We start from the raw sequence: 21,201 nt of genomic DNA, 5'->3' as shown, positions 1-21,201 counted from the left end.
CAAGTCATACCTACAATGGCCAGTAATGGTGTGGGCTCTTGACCAATCTTTATTTATTGATAGCAAGTTTCTACAGTAGGTGAGCAGTTGAAGAACAAAGCTGCACAAATCACAATGCAGTGTTCAGTGTGTATGCGCACGTGTGCGCGCGTGCTTGCATGTGTGTGTGTAAGCATCTGTACTTGTACATGCTGCATATACTCACTAGTGTTGGACTTTCCCTTCCAGGTGTCATCACTGGACATCTGACTGTGTCCTCCTCTCTCAGAGAGAGCTCTGTCATAGCTGCTCTGTGACTGAGTGTCAAAGTCAACATCCTGAAAACAGAAAAAATATGGACATTACTTTGCTGATAGGTGTGTTATGATATGATGTGTATTCCTTATTAGCAGTTATTGTCATATTTAAAGGGCATTAGTACAACTAACTGTGATGTATGTATTGCTGGGTGAAGTAAATCAGTATTTAAAAAATGCACGTTTTAATCTTCTAAATCAGAACATATTACTTTGGTCAAAACCATGATCTATTGTATGACTTTTCACTTCCTCACTAGAAACCACCGGAAAATGTGCTTTCTGTCCAATATGACAGATGGCACGACTCATGACAGATCTACTAGTTTGAATACAATTCTGTATATACTGGAGAAATCATCATATACGGCAAAGCGACGTGGTGGAAGCTTCTGCTTATCTAGTTAATGTTTGGATTGTTGGTTTATTTTACCGTATGCTTGCCATCACCAGATTCCTCTTCCTGACCGGCCGGTCTCCACGTCAACAAGCTGATGAGAAAAGCAAACAAAGCAGCCAGATCAGGGGTCACGTGACGGGACAAATTATATCCTGTCAGAGCGGCGAGGCGCAATCATGGTAAGTACCTAAGACCTGATTCATCAAGTAGTCGTTTTGAGCTTCACTGTAACTGTCATCTTTCCCAGATTATTGTGTTTCACTGTAAATGTGTTATTGTCACACCCCACATATGTGGCAAATTTACCACAAGTTGGTAAATCCCTATTTAAATATCAGTGGTGATCTACTAAGATGAACAATAATTTAATTGTTCATGTCGTACATCTGTTCAAATTCTGTATACGTTTTCCTGTCATACACATTTATTTGGTCACATCAAATATAGAATGCACGTGATTAAGTGCCAATAACAAGGATGAATATTTACAGCTAAAAATCCTATTCAACCACAAGGATATCGCTATTCGATAAAAACATTATTTTGTAAGTACACAGTAAATACTGACTAACTCAAAGGGTGTACAATTGAAACTAAATGGTCCCTTACAGGTTTAACTGATTTCATTTGTTCATGCTCTGAGTAAACTTAAAACTAAGGTGGTGACTGTCAAACTATAAAACAACTAAATGATTGTCTCTGATACTGAGCTGAGAACAAATGTTGTAGTGTATGTCTAACAACGTAACAAGTGAACAGACTTTAAATGGCATTGGTTATGATGTTACTGGGGGACGTACGCATGAGGGCTGGTGTTCTGGAAGATCTCCAGCATACATGAGCAGGTGATGTTCCACACCTCTGGGCTGAACTTCTCCCCGTTGAGAATAACCAGGTTTTCCAGACAGTTGGTGCCCGAGCGCGCGAGCTGCTCATTGTCTGTACAGCAGGGCAGGGGAGATACAGTGTATGTCAACAAACATGCAACTTCAGATAACCTGTGTCTTCCTTAGACAACTATTGTGATTGTGTCTTGCAAGAACACAATTTTTACAATTTGTCTTTTCAGATTAATACAATAAAATACAATAAAAATAAATGATACTGTTCAGGATTTCCTCAGAATGCATAGATCAGACTTTCTCCAATAGGCAACATAGGTATTTCGAGGCTAGGGATTCTTAATTTAGCATTAGCCGTTTATAAATGTCTCTAGTTAATGAGTCCCATTAATTACCACTATTGACACAATGGCCTGTGTTAGCTTGCTACCTTAAAATATTATTTAATACATCACATGAGTATAATGAAGTATTAAAAACAACAGCGTAAAAATAGTGGCACTCCAAAAAGACTTTGGAAGTGTGGAAGGAAGGAAGTGTTGCATTTGTACTTGTTGGAGTGCTGCTATTTCCAAATTTCTTTGGAAGTTTTCTATACTGACTGTAGCCGAACACCCATAGACAAGGAGGCATTTAGAGGAAGTGCACCTCCTCCACATCCAGGACCATATGAGGTATTCAGGTAGAGCAGGGTTCCCCAATAGGCGGCCCACGGGCCATTTGCGGCCCGCGGGGGGCTACTGTCTGGCCCCCACCAACCCCAGTAATAATGGTGGTATAAGAGCAGCAACAACACTAGTATATCATCGTTGTCGGCAGGAAATCTCGTATCTCCAAATTTGTATGTTCTTTTGCAAATCGTACAAGGCCGTCGCACAAAGGTAGTGAAAACAGCAGATCTACAAGCACACATGCTTGTAGATCGGCTGTTTTCACTAGTTTAAATCATTTTTTAAATGATAAATGCAAAACAAACGGTTTTGGACATACAAGATTTTCACCCGACAACGACGATATCTGAACTGTTGCTAGAGTAGCGGGAACGCCACCGTCGCCCCCTGCAATGTTGTGGCCCTCGGCTTGGCACCCTAGACATAATTCGGCCCTTGGGGAAAACTATTTGGGGAACCCTGAGGTAGAGGGTACTCACCTTGTCTGACACACCACTGTAGCTGTGTGAAGATGTCAGCCAGCAGCACCTCACTGAGGGGCTCGTAGAACTGGGTGAACACGTCACAGATGGCGTACAGCGCGTGGTTACATGTTGTTGTCATCCACTCCGTTTTCTGGACACCAATCAAACACAAACAGATGTGACTCCTCAGAGCCTGCCGTTGTCGGTTTCGCCAATTAAATTGTGTCCAACATGAATTCAATTACCGTCACGTTCTCCCATTTAAATACAGTGTGTTTACAGTGTGCCTTCAACTGGCTGTGTGTATCCAACACTAGACAAGCCAAGTTCAGCCTGACTGTGCATAAAGCTGGCCAACTTCCCTCTTCTTTGTGATCTAATCTCTGATCTGTTAGAACTGGCAGGACTGGTAAACTAGAAGATGAGGTGTCGTTTCTTTTGAATCAAATATTACATTTTGATGAATGCGTTTATCTGACAACAACGTGTGAGGCTGCAACATTGGTTACAGTACATAATATACGTAGATTTATGGTGGCTCTTTTCAGCAGAAATCATTTTCATGAATTCAGCTTGAGAAAGGTCTGGTGACCGAAACGTTGCTACATTAATAAATTCTCTGAAACGGACAAGCGGCAGTGTGCGGGTCATTCTCTCTTTGAGTCAGATCTCCTCCTCCTAATGTCTTTAGCGGCAGAATTTTCCCAGCAGGATCAGTAAAAGGTCTCATCTTCTCTTATCATACATGTGCGTTTCAACAATGGTGAGTCAGTCAGTCAGTTACTGACACACTGACTATTATAGGCAACCACACCCACCCAGGGTCCAGCAAAAGTAATACATTTTTTGTCGATTAATTTTGACAGCTCATGCTCACCTCTGTCTGCTGCTCAGGCAGCTTCATGTTATCAAAAATCCGGAAGACGATCCTGAAGAGGTCGTGCCACCAGTGTTTCTCAAAAGTGTGTCCGTAACTCTTCATGATCTCAAACATGACCGTCAGTCCCCTGTCACAAAAACACAGGCAAACATTCAGGCATCAGAATAGGTTGCATCGTGGCTCCCAACAACTGCCCAGATGGAGAATATGTAAGATAAGACGTTGACTTGACTGCTCTCAGCATTGACTCCAGACCAGTACCACACCTCTGTTAGACTGAGTGAGACTAGATTGTGTGTGTGTTTCCGAACAGAGAGCAGTCAACCATCAACACTAGCTCTCACTATCAGTTTGTTTTCCTATCGGTACTCTTAAAAGCCTATTTCTGATACAGAACAGCTGAATTGGAAATTTGTAATGATCAAATAATATTTTACTGGTGTTCTGGATCTGGTTCATGTTGTAAAAATTGTCTATTTGTGGCTATCAACCAAAACAGGTGGAAGAAAGCCCAAATTCTGGAGGTGAAACCATATCTATACTATAATTTTGCGAATGTCTGTCTGAGTGAGTGTCTGTCTGTCTGTCTGTCTGTCTGTCTGTCTGTCTGTCTGTCTGTCTGTCACAGCGTTTCTCCTCAGTGGCTGGAGCAATTGATCTGAAATCGCATCACCATTAGCATATGAACACACCTGACATAACTGTGAAGCCCGTTTGTCACTTTCACAAATCATATGCTGTATATTAGCATTTTTATGGTGTAACTACTATCTATTCTGCATCTAGCATGAGGCATATGTATTCTGCATCTAGCATGGGGCAACATGTTTAACCAGCTCTGTGTGTGTGCGTGTGTGTGCGCGTGTGTGTGTGTGGGTGTGTGTGGGTGGGCGGGCAGGGGGGGGGGGTTGTTGGCTGGCCCTCTTTCAGATGTTGTCATGTAGATCGGTACACAGTATCTCTGTAGCCTTTAAACGAAACGGGTATTTCTTACATTGATGCTCCTACATATTATCATGCAAGCACCAGAAAGTTACTTTCCATCCCTCATATACTGTGTGCACAGTGCACACCCCATAACCCACACACTGCACATCATTTCGGAGCTCAGCAATTGATCTGAAATCGCATCACCATTAGCATATGAACACACCTGACATAACTGTGAAGCCCGTTTGTCACTTTCACAAATCGTATGCTGTATATTAGCATTTTTATGGTGTATCTACTATCTATTCTGCATCTAGCTTGAGGCACATCTATTCTGCATCTAGCATGAGGCAACATGTTTAACCAGCTCTCTGTGTGTGTGTGTGTGTGTGTGTGTGTGTGTGTGTGTGTGTGTGTGTGTGTGTGTGTGTGTGTGTGTGTGTGTGTGTGTGCAGGCAGGCGGGTGTGTGCGCAGGCGAGTGGGGGGGGGGGGGGGATGGGGGGGGGTAGCCATTAAACGAAACGGGTATTTCTTACATTGATGCTCCTACATATTATCATGCAAGCACCAGTTAAAGTTACTTTCCATCCCTCATATACTGTATGCACAGTGCACATCCCATAACCCACACACTGCACATCATTTTGGAGCTCATATCTTTGAACGGGTAAGAGCTAGTTGTATTAAACAGCCAATGCCGGAAGTGATGCTCACAGTTGCCGGGAAGCACGGGTAAGTATAGTGTGAACAATGACTCCAAGCATCAATTAGTACTATTGTTAGCTTCAGGTCCTCCCTAAAGGGCTTTCTGAATACCAGCTGGTCCTGGTTTTAATGTATGTTGGTTTATATGTAAATGTTCTGCATATTGCTTTCTTATCATCAATAGTCTTATCATCAATAGGACCAAAATGGAAATAAGCTCAAAGGCATTTTTGTGTTATCCTTCCTTTTGAACACTATGTGCATGAATGTTTTGTACATATGTTTTTTGAGTCACTGCAGTGCATAATGTGCTATAATGCTCCTACCTGGTTCTGACATCCAGCTTGCAGCGGTTAATGATGCAGGAGAGCTCAAACAGGATGGGGAACCAGCCTCGAACCCACACACGGTCACCAGGGGCCACATTCATGTCATCACTGGTGTACTCTCTCAGAGCCTGGAAGGGGTGCAAAAGTGTAAAAGTGGTTGGTGGAACAAAACTGTCTGGGTGGATTTACAATGTTGCATAATACCTTGCATATTTACATTTTTAATTGATGGTGATTTGTATTATACAGCCTTGATGATACTTTCTGTGACAGACTGCAAACAGGACAGGTAAACAAACATTCCCCCATGTTTTTGTTAGCTTCTTGCAAAAATAATTCAGTGTTCTATAAACTGGCAAGTCCCCATCACATGTAGATCTGTTGTCAACTCTGAGTTGCATTGTGTGGGTGGTTTATGTGAACATGAGTCCCTTAAAAAAACATGCATATTATAACTGTCTCCGGTTGCGTTCTTTTTTGTTTTCTATTAGGCAAAAGTACCTGGTACTTTAATGGTTATTATCGCCATTGAGGTTCCAAGTAAGCGCTGGTGATACCAAAAGATGACATGAAAACACTGCAAACTACTGATTTGAGAATCGTCACTATATCGTAATTGTGTCGGATTACCCAATAACTGCATGGAAGCCAAAAAAAGCCCAAATACTGTTAACGGTTGCTAGTTTAACTTTTAAACTAGGCAACTGGTGTAAATGTGACAGGAATCATTTCCAAGCAACTGTGTTTTTGCCTAAAATGTTATCAGAAACGTTTTTTTTTTATGTACAGGCGAAATAGATATTGTTTCAAGACCACAATACCGTTAGCTTTATAAATGTTTAGCATGCTCTAGTCTACACACACACTATAGTGTATTAACTTTGTTGAAAATAGCTGATCTACTAGCCCATCATTAGGAGTCGCATTGCGACACGCTGTGAGTTTGTAGATCACTTATTTTCGCCAGAAGTTCACCCCAGAAGAGGGATGCTAGGGTTCAAGGTTAAGGACCAGGAAGTCACAAATCAACATTGGGTGTGTGGTGCTCTGTAACAGCTCCTACCTGTGGCCTCTCTGAGACATATTTAGCACAGTGGCGTATGAGCCTGATGGCCTCCATGCTGGTGTCAGGGAAGGCAGCGTTGCACACAAACTCTGACAGACACTTCACTGCATCCTGGAAAGAGTCGATGGCAGCTGCAAAGTGCTGCTGGAAGGTGTTCACTGAGGGAGGGAAGGAGAGATACAGGTAGCAAAAGACAAAACGTGATCACGCTGCTCTCAAAATCTCAAATCAATCAAATTTTAGATTGGCTTTTAGATTTGTTTATTGTTTATTGAATGGATCCCCATTAGCTGATGCCGGGGCGACAGCTAGTCTTCCTGGGGTCCATTAAGATATGGATGATTAACATAGATTCAAATAATTCTAAAGTTGCAACTCATGTCAGTTTCACTGAGATTAGAGGGTTTGAGTGGTTATGGAAGTTTGGGGAACTCCACATGCGTGTCATCTCATATAACGTGGTGTCCGGTTGAAGCTCACTCACTGTTTGTTCCTGCGGATAAGAGACTTCACTACAAACACTTACTCACTCTACCTCCACACCTGGTGTTTACAGTTTGATCCATCGGGATAAACAGCCCCTGGGTAACAGCTGCTGTTAATACTCACTGACTATGAGGCCTGTGGTCTGGAAGGCCAGCTCCACTATGGTCTCGTCATGGTCGGACGCTGCCTGGTGGAACACTGAGAAGATGTTCTTCCAGCCTGAGCGGATGTTGGCTGCCTGGGAGTTCACCATCTGGGCCACGCACCTGATCACCATGTCCCTGATAGTTGGAGATCTGGGATGGTGTGTGGAGGGGCGGAAGAGACAATTCTGTGTCATGTGTGTGTGTGTGCACGCTTCATTTGAGGAATTTAGTGGAACATATAACACAGGAGTTCTCAAACCTTTTCATGCCGTGACCCCCAAAATAAATATTTGAACTGGGGACCCCCACCCTGACAAGCACTTGGAAATGTAGGTATTACATTTAATGTGACTTGGTTCCACAGATAAATATTGTGAAAACAGCCGATCTACATGCTCACAACGCCTTGCAACGCGAGGCTATTTTCACAATGTTCGTCTCTTGCTTACGTAATATTTGACAGTTTGGCCAGTTTGGCATTAAAACGGTTTGAAAGTCCTTAAATTGTCACTTTAGAAATGTGCAGATACCATGTATATTGTGTGTTGGTTTGTTTACCATTGAGTGAGAAAAAGAAATGACATTAAGCTAATCATCTGGGGACCCCACAAAATAATTTGGGGGCCCCAAATGGGGTCTAGAGTTTAGAGATGGGACAACCATCTCTAAACCCGACGCTATGCCATGGGCCGGGCTCTGGTCAGACCCATATCGATAATTAATGATCGGGTTCAAGTCGGGTTCGGGCAATACGTAGTCCGTCTCAGGACAGGTTCCGACAGACACCACCGTTTACAACATCATCCATTTTCTGACATGCCCATCTCTCAAAAATCCCCCTCCAGCAGGGGATTTTCCATCACATTCCACAGTATTTCACTGCCTATGTGTTTTACCATAAAGCATTATTTTTTGATACTGGAGAACATTTATGACTCAATGTTTATTTAAGTTAGAACATTTTCACACAAAAGTAGGATGTTAAAAATAAAAATAAGATACTGGAGAACATTTAAATCCAGGAGAATTATATTGCGATGCATTTTTAAAGCCTTGCAGCTTGGTACCTGTTCTTCTTCATGATGTGTTCAAATGGCCGGAGGAAGTCCTTCTGGAAGCGGAAGTTGGCCAGCTCTCCTTTCTCCAGAAACTTCATGGACAGCTGCCTCAGAGAGTCCACTGCAAAGATGGCCACGTCCTCGTTAGGGTTGCAGCCCACCTACACAGGACAGGAGAGGTATCCATCAAAGACCAAGAAGGAACATTCATGTTTGGATTTCTTTCTTTCTGGTAAAAAACATTAATTGTCTCTAGGCCATGTCTCTAGTTACAGGAGGGGTTACAGATGAAAATGTGCTTCAGGTTTATCTAAACAAGGAACCACCACCCTGACTAAGAATCAACCTGGGGCCCACTGTTATTGTTGGGTGGGGATATGGCTGTGGTGTGGGGGGAAACCCTATTAACTTAACTTAGTAATTATTTAACCGGTCCAGAGCTAAAAAAGGCTGAGAGCCATTGATCTATTCCTATCCCACGGTTAATCTTTTTCTGTTCTCTTAACCTTCTACGTATGTATATTAAACTCATGTTAACTGATCTACCGATTGCAACTTATGAGCAAACACATGCGATTACATGGGCACATGTGACATGTGACTTCATTATTATTACATTTCCCAATAATGATGACTCATCCACATCCAGTCAATCTGGTACACCTTCCCTTCTTGAGATTCTATCAAAATCCTTTTTCTGTGGAAATGTAAACTCCTTTTTCTGTGGAAATGTTTTCACTTCCAACTTCCCAGTAACTGACAAAATGTACACGGCATTTCTCAACTTGAAAAAATAAAATAAAAACAAAAATCACTTTCCTACATTACTAAATGCATGGTCAGGGGCCGCAATACCTTCAAGGACCACCAGTTGAAAACCTCTGTTCTACACCATCTCCCTCGTGAACTGACCTTGTTGAAGTGGTCTCCTATGACTTGCCAGATCCTGGACCACTGCAGCCTGATGCGGTTCATGTTGTAGTAGGAGATCTCCACTATCTTCTGCAGGCTGAACATCCTGGCTTGATGGGCCGAGGCCAGCTCATCCATGGAGACCGCGCACAACCACCGCACAAAGTCCACTGAAAGAAATTACACCAGATGACTATCAGCTGTCTGTCAGTAAACACACACAAAGAAAAGGAAATAAAAACAACACAAAACACAGATACACCAGAATTCAAAGTCTGTTACACAAGCATGGTTCAGGCGCTCAGATACACATGCAGCATAGAAACTAACAGAAATAAAACTGTAAACTTTAACTTACCGATAGCATTTCCATCTAACCTTGTGGAGCCGGTGAAGATCCTACAACAAACAAGTACAAAGTTTACATTTTGTAAAACACAGACATGTTATCATATTATTTTAGCTTACTGTACTCTTAAATTGATAACTGCATGTAGAGAATTAAAAAATTTGCAACTTAAAATATATATATTATAAATCATATATAAAGATTGAAATTATACATTAAACTTCCCAAAGGACAGTGGCTGTTTGTTACATCAGCAGAGATAGACAGACAACAAAAGGCATAAGATCACTATTAAACCATAAACAATAATCTTGCTGTACATAGACAGTTATGTCAAGCAGCACAGACTGATGTGATGTGGTAACACTATCCATGATGCTCATAGATTACAAGCAGTTATAGTATATATCAGGGGTCTTCAACGTTTTCAGGCCAAGGACCCCTTAGTTGAGAGAGAGATGAAGCAGGGACCCCCACAACCTTATCATAGATTCCATATAATTTTATCGTTTGACAGCACAATTGTCGGTGTATTTTGGATTCATGTCAATTTGTCTTTTCAGATATTTAACCACTTGAACCGTCAATACAATAAACCTGACCTTTCCCTCTGTACTTAGTCTGCTCTTTTCCCCTCTACACCAAACCTCTTTGCCAAAAATAGCCGATCTACAAGCTCACAACGCCTCGCAGCGTCTAAAGTTCTCAGAATATGGACGTTCAAGTGGTTAATATAAAAAAAATATGTATATCATTCAAAGATTTGGAGGACCCCTGTAGTATCTCTGAGGACCCCTAGGGGTCCCAGACCCCCTGTTGAAGAACCCTGGCATATGTATATCCTTATAATATAACTGACATATTGTGCTAACACTATCCATGATGCCCATAGATTACAAGCACAGTTGTAGGCTACTATATATCCTTACCTGTATAACTGACATCTTTATATTCTACTATGACACTTTCCAAGAACCTACTGTGATTTATAAGTTATTAAAATGTTCTGTACATAGGCTTCAGATAATACATAATTTATGTTATGTGTATCACCTGTCCACGGCAACAACTACACTTTGAGAGCTGGTCTCCCCCACAGACTCCTGGATTTGAGCCATCTGTTTCCTCTCCTGTCCACCCACCAGGGTGCCTAGCAACAACAACAACATGCATTTAACACATGGCTGCACGGCATAAACCAAACACATGTACAACTGTCGAATACAGATTTAAACAAGATTAGGCAGTGTGTCAATATGTGCGTGCAATCATGTTTCTATCGCTGAATGCTTCAGCGACTCTCGAGACAGAGACAAATGGGAAAACAGTACATAAATTCCGTCACTTTGGAGAAGGGGCCTATGGATAGGGTATGCGTGCTTGTTTATTTGGCGACCCTAGGACCGGTGGTCTAGGTGTGCGGCCCACTTTAGTTTAAAAAAATTGCGGAAATAGCAGTAAGCAATAAGACCCATTGTGAGTTTCTGGATCAGCTATTCACTATTTGTCATACGATAAAGTATGTGGGTTACATTAGGTAAAATGCGAGCCAATCAAACAGGATTACATGAAAGAAAAGAGGAGCTACCCTTCAGGATTCTGTGTGTGTGTGTGTGTGTGTGTGTGTGTGTGTGTGTGTGTGTGTGTGTGTGTGTGTGTGTGTGTGTAGTATATGCTTCTTACCCAGTCCCAGGGGCATGAATTCAGGGGTATCAAGGGGGAATCCCTTGATGCTACCCTCCCTTTCTCTGACCACCCCTGAAATGTAGCGAGTCTTCACCCCTGTGCCGATCAACTGGGCGAGCTCCAGCTGACTGATGCACCTCAGAATCTATGAAAAGACCCACACAGAACCAGTCAGCACTGCTAAAGGGCTTCAAAGGACAGAGGTCACCACAATATTTCTATTCTATTCTATTCTATATATAGGGATATGACAGGACTGAGCAAACCTATTTTTTATGAACGATTATTTGCCTATATCTGCACTGAATCTTGGTGGCTGGAGTCTCATGTGCACGAGAGACTAGCTAGGCAGTTAGATTAGTTAAATATAATTATTTTAGACATCAGAATCCATTTACTCGTCATGTTCAAAGTGTTCTGTGCCTCTTTATGAATAAATATAAATACTGCCACCGCGATCGGGCTCCAGATAAGTGGAAGAAAATGGATGGATAGATGGATGGATAGTCTCTCAAGCCACATCACAACAAGCAGCAAGCCTCATTTCATTCACAGACTTGCCTCGTGCCAGGAGTTTCCCAGGTAGTTGCCGTCAGTGTGGGCCACAGTAATGAGGGTCTTGATGGTGTCGATGTTCTTCTGTTTCATCTCTGTGATACTGGAACTGGCTGTCAGGAGGGTGAACCTGGCAAGGGCCTGAACGTATGCATCACGCTCCAACTACAGAGGGGAAGGACAACATAATTGTATGGTCAGGCTGATTTGTGAGAGTAAAGAAGAACCGTCAACTTGTTGGATTATTAAAGATCCCATGACATGACCAGAATCATCATATTTTATTTTAAATGTCACATGGTTTCACCGAAAGCAGTCAGCTAGGGCTGAACATATATTGATAGGGCAGAGCTTTTGGAGAATAATCCTTGGCAGATGCCGTTTACAAGTGTCAATTAAATCAAAGATTCAGGTGGCCACTTTTACAAGTACGAGTTAAATGGCACTGCATAATGTGTCAAGTGTTAAGTGTTCTGACTTGACACTAAAATCAAAATCATGCTCATTCAGGCATGCATGAGGCTAGAGAACAGATTAAGTAGGGGTCAGCAGTGAATACAGGTGGTGATCGGACCTGCATATGGAAGATGCAGGAGATCCTGATGGCACAGCGGATGCCCTCCAGACACAGGGAGGCCACCTCTGGGTCGTCACAGTCCTGAAGCCCCACACTGAACGCTGCCAGCAGGGGAGTCCATGCCAGCTGGAACACACACAGAAACAAACATTAGGCAAGCTTTTCTTTTCATTATCATAGGTCTGTACTGTCACTTGAATGTCAACCTGAAAATGCACTTCCTCTGCAATCCCATTTTGCAGCCACATTTGTAAATATATGGTTTAAAATGGTTTGAAAAGTAGTTCAACAGGAATACCAATTAGCATATGAGAAAATAAGTCAGTCCATTTTAGACGCGCTTCAGGCACGCCTCCTCAGGAGACTTGGCTCAGATCTGAACCCATTAGATTTGGCATTAGGAACCTGTTGCGACTCCATGCCCTTATTGACGTCGACCTCAGGCAGGATTCACACAACCTTCCACACAAGAGGCGAGTGCTCCAACCACTACACTAGGGCGGCTGCGGCTCCATTTAAGAAAGTAAGTAATTTTCATAATTTTCAATTGATTTATACGTTGTCATACTATGGTGTTGTTGTGTGGCGAAAATAATCCCACAACGCGTTGCATTGCAACGCTTAGTGAGCTTGTAGATCTTATCATTTTCACGGTCTGGCAGATTCAAAGTGGTTACAGTAATCATTCACCTAAATCCCTCACTCCTGTCACCCCTTGTTGTTCTTTGAAGGCTGTATATACAATATAGAGGTGCAGTTACCTTAAACATGGGTCTGACGTGCTCTAGGTGCGTAGCGCTGAAAAAAGGGGACTGTGCGTGGCTCACAGCCTCCATCAGAGCCTTGGCTGTCTTTGCCATCTGTTCCATCTCCAGGTTATATAGTAGACGACGCTGCTTTTCACTAGCTGCGCCTGACAGGGAAGAAAACACGGATCCTGTTAGTTTGAACAGATAAATGCTACCTGATGGTGTTGATCTCTGTCATGTCAGTGCTGAAAACTATAAATGTAAATAATAACCTGTAAGCGGCGGCACCACAGTATATGATATTGTGAATATATTATAAGTGAATTACATTATACATATATTAGGGGGTGTCTGATGGCTCAGCCAGTTAGCGCAAAGCCCACATGCTCCTTATGTTTTAATTGGACTTTCGTCATTTCTTGAATGTTTATCCCATAGCCTGTGGGGACCGCAACTACATCCTGTAGGCCGTGGCAAAATGCTGATAAACAGCGTAAATTTGGGAACATTTGGAAGAAGAATTGACTTCCTCAATTCCTGCATTATGTCAATTGTCAGTGCCCATGTGCAATCGATTGGTCAACCCAGTGAGGAGGATAAACGCATGAGGACAGAGTGACTGACAGACGTTTGTTCATTTTATAGTATGTTATATATAGGACGTTCCCTTTCTATTCAAAATCATGTCGGGTTGATCCATTACAACTAAGATTCAATAAATTGACCCTTATGGCCGGGTCTATTTTTACACTCGCAGCGAGAGGGGATGTTCTGTGCATCCAGGCACTCACCCTGCTTGCTGGACTTGGGTGTGATAGAGTACTCCTTGCTCTCCTTCATGGCGATCTTCTTGCCGGCGATCTCGTCATATATAGAAGACAAGTACTCCTCTGGCAGGTCCTTGCTGTCGTTGATGCCCCTGTTCATCTTGATGTACTGCTCTTTGGTCATCTTGTTCTTCACCTGCACGTGAAGGGCAGGAGGGAAGATAAGAGGGGGAAATATGTATGCGGTCTAGATGTACACTACAGTACATTCTATCTAGATCAGGGACCGAGTTAAATGAACAGAGCAGGGGTCTTCAACAGGGGGTCCTCAGAGTTACTGCAGGGGGTCCTCCAAATCTTTGTGTGATAGAGACATTTTGTTTCTCCTTTTTTATATTAACCACTTGAACCCTAGCGTCCATATTCAGAGAACTTTAGCCCAAAAGTAAGCAATTTACCCCGAGTGAGAGGACATTATGCTCTCATAATGTCCGCAGTGAGGGTGTTATCGGACGAGGCGCAGCCGAGTCCGATAACACCCTCACTCAGGACATTATGAGAGCATAATGTCCGACCCCGAGTGGTAAATAGCTTTTCTACCACTTTTTCCCGTATACATGAAAGAAAACACATAGTTGTAACTTGCAAGGATCTTAAGTTACAATCATTATTGCCTATAAAACTTCCGCGAGACAGCAGATAGTTCCACAAACAACATCTTCTACTCACCAACAGATGGCGCCAACTCCATACTAATCCATGCGTCTAGCTTACAGCTAAGCTAACGTCAGTTAGAAGTACCGTTCCGGCCGTAAATAGAGGCTGTTCGCTTCCAGAAAGGCATAGGTTCAGAGAAAAGGGGCTTTAAAGTTGGCGGATTGCATTGGATCCAAATAAATCGGCGACTATAGCATGCACGTTAGTAAACATAGGACCGTTGCCACCGTCATTTGTTGGTTGGGGGAAAGGTGTTCCGACTACCTCCTGAAGTCCCCGGATGTACACTGAGGCGCATTGATCTCCTCACACAACTTTGCGGCAGTTGTCCTCTCATAACCTCCGGAATTTAGCCAATCAGAATCCAGTATTTGAACACGTGACTCGAAAAAGTGGTAGAATAGCAGATCTACAAGCTCACAACGCCTCGCGCTGCAAGGCGTTGTGAGCTTGTAGATGGGCTATTTTCGGCAAAGACGTTTGGTGTAGCGGGGAAAAAGAGCAGACTAAGTACAGAGTGAAATGTCAAGTTATGTATTGACAATTCAAGCGGTTAAATATGTATCTGAAAACACAAATTACAATGGCTGTGGGAAGGACGAATTGAGGCATCAAAACTAATGCAACGATTCTTACCTGAGGACTATGCAGGTCTGTGGTCAGCATGATGATGGAGTACGCCAGGACGTAAGCAGTGTCTGCACTGGCAAACTCTGTCTGACTGTAAGAAAGAACACAAGCAAGCCCGCAAGCGTTAACAGTAGGAGAGTGGACTGTGTAGCATCTTCAGCTTGTTGACTGTGAATATCTATTCTATACCATCTTCTATACTAATATTATCTAGACCCAAACAAAGCAATATTATCTACGTCTTTCCACATTTTACAGAGTACATATTTGTCAATCGAATACAGTTGCACGGTCAAGTCTTACCCCTGGTTGCACTCCAGGTATCGTGCAGCGAACTTCTCCATGAGCCTGTCGATCTTCTGGGCCTCTCCAGGCAGCCTGAACCCCTCCAGGAAGGTCCTGAGCGCAGAGACAAAGTCCCGGCCACAGAAGTCCAGCTGGTCCACATAGCAGTACATCACCTCCTTGTTGAACTTGATGTTCTCCCCCAGGTACTCGCCCACCTGGGTCTGTGGGAGGACACAGTGGAAGGGACAGATCAGGAGAAAGGTGGACTAAACGCCATAGAGCGTTACCATGGTAACATGTTAAAATGGTAACATTATCATTAACATGACGGCCTGTGACAGGGCTGTCGCATCTACTGTAATGCCGATAACGCGTCAATATAATAACCATAGCTGGCAATATTTTATTTAGCGGTCAATTAACACTTATGTTGCTATGATTTTTTCTCTTCAATGTCCCACGTTGCCATGGTTACCATAGACTTCCATGTAATTGCGCAATTGTGTAAAAAGTGCACGCCCATGCCTAGATGATGCACCACGTGTGTGCACACTGTTCACAGCTTTCAAACAAAAAAATCCGCTTGGAAATCCGTTCAGGCATTCATGATTTATCAGCCATTGTTTTCTTCAGATGTAAACAAACATGGCTGCCATGTTTGAAAGAATGGGTTGGTATGGGGGTTAAACATGCAATTTCACGATCGCGATCATGCCTAATACATTTCTGGAGGCCCAAAAAAAAAGTTTTGAAATTTTTATTTTTTATTTTTTTATTTTTCAAAAACGGCCCAAACTCGGGAAACTCGGGGTTGGCACAGCGGTGGTACCTTTTCAAACTCGGGAAACTCGGGGTTGGCACCAGATGTGTTAAAAATGTTATCGGTCAATGGCCGATATATACCGGCTGATATATACCGGCTAACAAAGGGTTTCTGAAAACATTCTCACTAATATGGTAAACTGATCGCCACAGCACCCCTCTAGAAATCCCTGTGACAAGCAGGAAACATATTGTAATTGGGCATTGTCGTACTGTCGCATTACGTACTGTATGTATGTATGTACAGTAAATTACGGACATACATGCAGTAAATACATACGTATAAATACGTAAGTGCGTGTGTGGAGAGTCACTCACTGTATCCAGTCTTTCCTCCTGGTGGAGGAACTGTGCAATGTCCTCGGCTGTGCTTCCCAGCATGCCCTGGTCCTGCAGGTACTGGATGCCTCGCTTTGGCTTCTTGTTGAACCTGTGGGGTGTGGAGGGCAGAGGTCACACATCTAATGCAGGAGAATAATTCCACACAACCTGACACACAAGTGGGATAGGCTTACAAAACAGCCTCTCCTCTGACCAGCATGTTTCATCACTGGTCATATGGACCAGGAACATTACTTGTTCTTCTGTGTGTGTGTGTGTGTGTGTGTGTGTGTGTGTGTGTGTGTGTGTGTGTGTGTGTGTGTGTGTGTGTGTGAGAGTGAGAAACTGGACCCTTCAGAAATATTAACCGCTTACTTTGTCGTACAATGGTGTTGAGTGGTTAAAAGAACACATACTAGATCTTCTATTTTTGCTGTTTTCAAACATTTCTGAACATTTTAAATGACATGCCCAGCCAAAGTAGGAATGCCAGATTGGAAGAGGCTGAGCCAACTAAAAGAGACAACAAAGAGACAGCCAGTGCAGTTTGAGTGGAGGCTCACAGTTCGATGCCGTGCTCGATGATGTCCTTCTGCTGCTTGATGACCTCATACTGCTCTGGCTCATGCTGTGCGGCCTGGAGGCTGGAGGACACGGTGGAGTCCAGGGAGCTGGCGCTGTCTCTGCGGCCTGCCAGGTGTTCCGGCAGCTTCAGCTCAGCCCCCTCGCCGTCCCCCGTGCGCTCCTGGCCTGGAGGTGGATCGCAACACATATGCACATGAACATTTACAACTGCTTTTGATGCAATTTAGCGTCTTCCTTATCCTATTACAATCTACAATCAGTACAGTATCATATTTTTATTTTACTGCTAGCACAGTGTGCAGAGCATGTCACACCAACACTGCTTGTTCTTTTGTTAGTAACAAAAAAAGAAAGAAAAAAAGAAAAAAAGAAAACGCTTTGAATCTTTGAAAAATATTTAACTTGATAATTAGTAGTTGCTAAATGATTTGTGTCACTCTGTTGAATGTATTGCCCACTTACCCAGGTTAGCCTGCAGGTTAGGGTTGACATAGATGTCCTTGCTCCACTCCACCATGCACTTGAGGATGGACACGAGGCACTCCAGACCCTTCTTACGCAGACTCAGCTCCTGGAATGTTGACAGACATACAGTATATGGGGTCCATTTAGATCTACTGGTACTCATTGATTTACAAATCAACTGGTGATTTTACGGTACATTTTTAAGTAATCTACAACTACTTGATGTTCTAAAAATGGATGCAAATGTAATATATACACAGTTTACAGTAAGTAAACTGATGCTCAATGTCATAGGGTGTACAGTACCTGTAGAGGGGTGATACCCAGCTCCTGCCCACTCCTGCCCATAGCAATCTTAGATAGATCGTTGACCAGCCGCTCAAAGATGTTAGCAGCATTTAGGTCACAGTCGTAGTTCACGTAAATATCCACCACACACTGGGCATCTGCGGGAAATGAACAAGTGGACAATTAATGCCGAGTTTAGACTAGTACACGATTTTAGCCCTGATTATCCACTCGCTGTCATTTCTGGAGCTCACCGAACAAAGCCCCGGATCTGAGGAATATCGGAGTTCGCTCTCCAAGGATTTGACTGCAGTGTGAACTGAAGATGCAACCTGAACCTGAACTGAACACAGATCCCTAACAGATATCTAGCATAATAGTCTAGATATCTGGTCTGGTGACCAGCAGAGAGCAGAGATGAGCTACAGCTACTAAGAGCACAGGAAAGGTGGACATGGGTTCTTTGTTTGATTGTGACACTTTTTTCTTTTTTTTCCTTCTTTTTAATAGACAGACATGAAGATATAAACCTTTATTGGTGCCCGTGGGGAAATACAGGTGTAAATTTTGGTAAAGCAATAAAAGCAATGTTGACATTGCAGTGTTAAATATAGTTAACATATAAAATATAGTTAAGCTATAAAAGTAGTCATCTAGTAGTAGGAATCTGTACCATGGATTGCTTAAAGTACTATAAGGCCGGTGCGGACTTTTTTTTTAAGGTGTTAAACTTCAACTAAATGTTTGAATTATCATGACTGGAAAACAGCCGCTTTGAAAAATAAAAGTGTTGTACGTCCCCTGGGCCACCAGGCAGCCACGTTTAGGAGAGATTAGCAATAGCCTGGCAAGGCTGGTATTACAAATGACCTGAATATTTATGAAATGCTAACTCATGAACCAAGATTATTTAGAAGAAATAAACCAAATAAATGTTCTGGTGTCACATCTTGAGCGCTTCATAATCAAGGACCCCCTCGAAAATTAGATGCTACATCTCAAGGGGTTTAGTCCTAATTAAAGAATTTTAATCATCATGACCATACTTGTCGGACGTGTGGCCTGGTGAAAGACCTTGTGTGGAAATCACATGAAAACAAGCAAACAAAGTGTTGTTGGGTGGGTGTAAATGTTTTCTACTTCAAACAGGGTAAGAACCAGCAGCAGGTTTGTACCTGCACAGATGCGTGTGAGGGTCTGAATGACCATCCACTTGTGCTCAAAGGAGCTAGAGGACGTCTCCAGGATGGTCAGAAAGATCTCCCTGAAAAACACCTGAAACAGAAAGATAGACAGAGAGAGATGAGTCGCAAATAAATCAAATTCTGCCAATGTATAAATTACAAAAACCGATTCAGACTATTTTGGAAGAATCATTTGGATAATCAAATGTAAATCAACGGAGCAACTACAGAAGATATCTTACCAATATTTGGAGTTACATCATGGCAAGGTAACCAACTACATAAACTAAATTACCGGTAGACTTTATTGATGTGTTACATCTTTAACTGTACTACACAGGATGACTATTCTTCCTTTCAACCCTATACAATGTTCCATCACATGACATACAGTCTGCTTGCCCACAGAACCAGTGTACCTCGATCTGCATCTTGAGGTGGACCTTGAAATGTGACAGCAGCGTGAGGAAGATGGCCAGGGAGAGCTCGAACACCTCGGGCACAGAGGAGACGCCGTTCTTGGACAGTGCCACGCACAGGTACTGCTTGATGGCGTTGACAAACATCTCGTGGGTGCGGAATACTGGGCCGGCCCCCTGGAGCACAGAGAGCAGCAGCTGCAGGGACACCACCTTGGAACGCAGCTCATGAGACCTGGAGAACAAGGAGAAGGGACATTATAGGTAGGAAGGTAGGTATACCTATAGGTAGGAAGGAAGGAAGGATAGGTGAATTGTTGGATAGATGGATGGATGGATTGATGGTTTTATTTGCTGTTTAAATAAATCCCAAATATATTAAATGATGATGACTCTGGGGGCGCCTGCTGGCCTACTGGTCCAGGCACATACAACATAGGCATTGCCACATAGGCATCGATGCCTGACGGCGTCGCCGGTTCGATTCCAGATCCGGACGACCTTTGCCGCATGTCACTCCCCCATTTCCTGTCAGTCTACTGTCCAATAAAGACAAAAAAGCCCCAAAACAAATATTACAAAAATATATATACAGTCTATACGATGACTCTACAACAAGCATATTATTAGCTGCAATGTGGACGTGGCCACTGAAACTCAAGCAATATACAGTAGCCTGTATATAGAATGATGCACATGAGCCATTCAACACATTTCTGTCTTTCCCTTGTCAACTTGTGGACGCTGCGTATTTTGGATCATAGGCATTTTAGGTGAGACAAACACCTCATGTGAGGTTCCACCATCAGGCTCAGCTTACCCTGGCCTATTCAAGCTGGCTGGCCTTTGGTTTAGTGTTACAGTAAGCAGAGATGGTGGGGCCAGGCCAGCCAGGGATGGAAAAGGACAACTTAACCTGTGGGTGAGACTATGATGGAGCATTGCGTATCAAACAGTTGGGCTTGGGGTATTTTCAGAGAACTGAAGTCCCATTTTGCCACTTAAACTGCAGCGGTCTATACAGTATGATCACAAGACCTGTCAGATGATCTGGGACGCAGCAGGCTTGCAGTCTAAGGAATGTAAAAAACATTTCCCCCTGGTGGAACCACGGGGAAAATGGTCAGTTAAGATGATATAGGACTTCAATTCATTTTAAGAATTTAAGAATTAAGAGTTTAGTCTAGTCTAGTTGTGTATCACCAAGGAAAATAAATACAAAATTAATTCCAACCAGTATGCCAGATTATTTCACCCATCACTTCAACAAGAAGAAACTCATTGAGTGAAAATCAGCTGATGTAGAGATTGGCTGGATGAAAGCCTTATGTTGGCCTTTATGACTGATCTTGAGATATACGCTGGTATGGGATTTGTGGGGAAAATAACCAAAGAAACATTTCGAGGCTTACTTAGGGTCTGGAGGGCCGTCTGCCAGAGGTTTCATGGAGAGCTTGCACAACGAGCGGAACACCAGGAAGGCGTCCTTCTGAAGCACGTGAGAGAATCGCGCAGCTGACTGTCCTCCATGAAGAGCCTCCGTGTCCTGGTGCGCGCGCGCGAGCGCACACACACACAAACACACAGACACACAGACACACACACACGCACAT

At 43.1% G+C, this 21,201-nt stretch overlaps 1 protein-coding gene across 2 annotated transcripts in view; it reads right to left on the bottom strand.

Moving 5' to 3' along the window:
* Positions 1-21,201, bottom strand: part of arfgef2 (ADP-ribosylation factor guanine nucleotide-exchange factor 2 (brefeldin A-inhibited)) — a 44,833-nt gene that overhangs the window by 10,888 nt on the left and 12,744 nt on the right. For both annotated transcript variants that reach the window (XM_080733221.1, XM_080733222.1), the window contains exons 9-34: positions 21,001-21,134; positions 19,589-19,823; positions 19,161-19,260; positions 18,004-18,143; positions 17,695-17,803; positions 17,211-17,397; positions 16,645-16,756; positions 15,520-15,725; positions 15,223-15,307; positions 13,894-14,065; positions 13,115-13,266; positions 12,351-12,479; positions 11,783-11,941; positions 11,219-11,366; positions 10,589-10,685; positions 9,545-9,585; positions 9,187-9,356; positions 8,284-8,435; positions 7,194-7,366; positions 6,582-6,742; positions 5,516-5,646; positions 3,551-3,680; positions 2,689-2,824; positions 1,497-1,635; positions 730-787; positions 206-317 (exon numbers count right to left, since the gene is read on the bottom strand). In XM_080733221.1, coding sequence (XP_080589347.1) covers positions 206-317; positions 730-787; positions 1,497-1,635; positions 2,689-2,824; positions 3,551-3,680; positions 5,516-5,646; positions 6,582-6,742; positions 7,194-7,366; positions 8,284-8,435; positions 9,187-9,356; positions 9,545-9,585; positions 10,589-10,685; positions 11,219-11,366; positions 11,783-11,941; positions 12,351-12,479; positions 13,115-13,266; positions 13,894-14,065; positions 15,223-15,307; positions 15,520-15,725; positions 16,645-16,756; positions 17,211-17,397; positions 17,695-17,803; positions 18,004-18,143; positions 19,161-19,260; positions 19,589-19,823; positions 21,001-21,134 — 3,568 coding nt within the window. The remainder of the gene's footprint in view (positions 1-205; positions 318-729; positions 788-1,496; positions 1,636-2,688; positions 2,825-3,550; positions 3,681-5,515; positions 5,647-6,581; positions 6,743-7,193; positions 7,367-8,283; positions 8,436-9,186; positions 9,357-9,544; positions 9,586-10,588; positions 10,686-11,218; positions 11,367-11,782; positions 11,942-12,350; positions 12,480-13,114; positions 13,267-13,893; positions 14,066-15,222; positions 15,308-15,519; positions 15,726-16,644; positions 16,757-17,210; positions 17,398-17,694; positions 17,804-18,003; positions 18,144-19,160; positions 19,261-19,588; positions 19,824-21,000; positions 21,135-21,201) is intronic.

This window comes from Nannobrachium achirus (assembly GCF_963921795.1).
Source record: "Nannobrachium achirus genome assembly, chromosome: 9".
Lineage (NCBI taxonomy): Eukaryota > Metazoa > Chordata > Actinopteri > Myctophiformes > Myctophidae > Nannobrachium > Nannobrachium achirus.
This window is presented reverse-complemented; position numbering and strand designations above follow the sequence as displayed.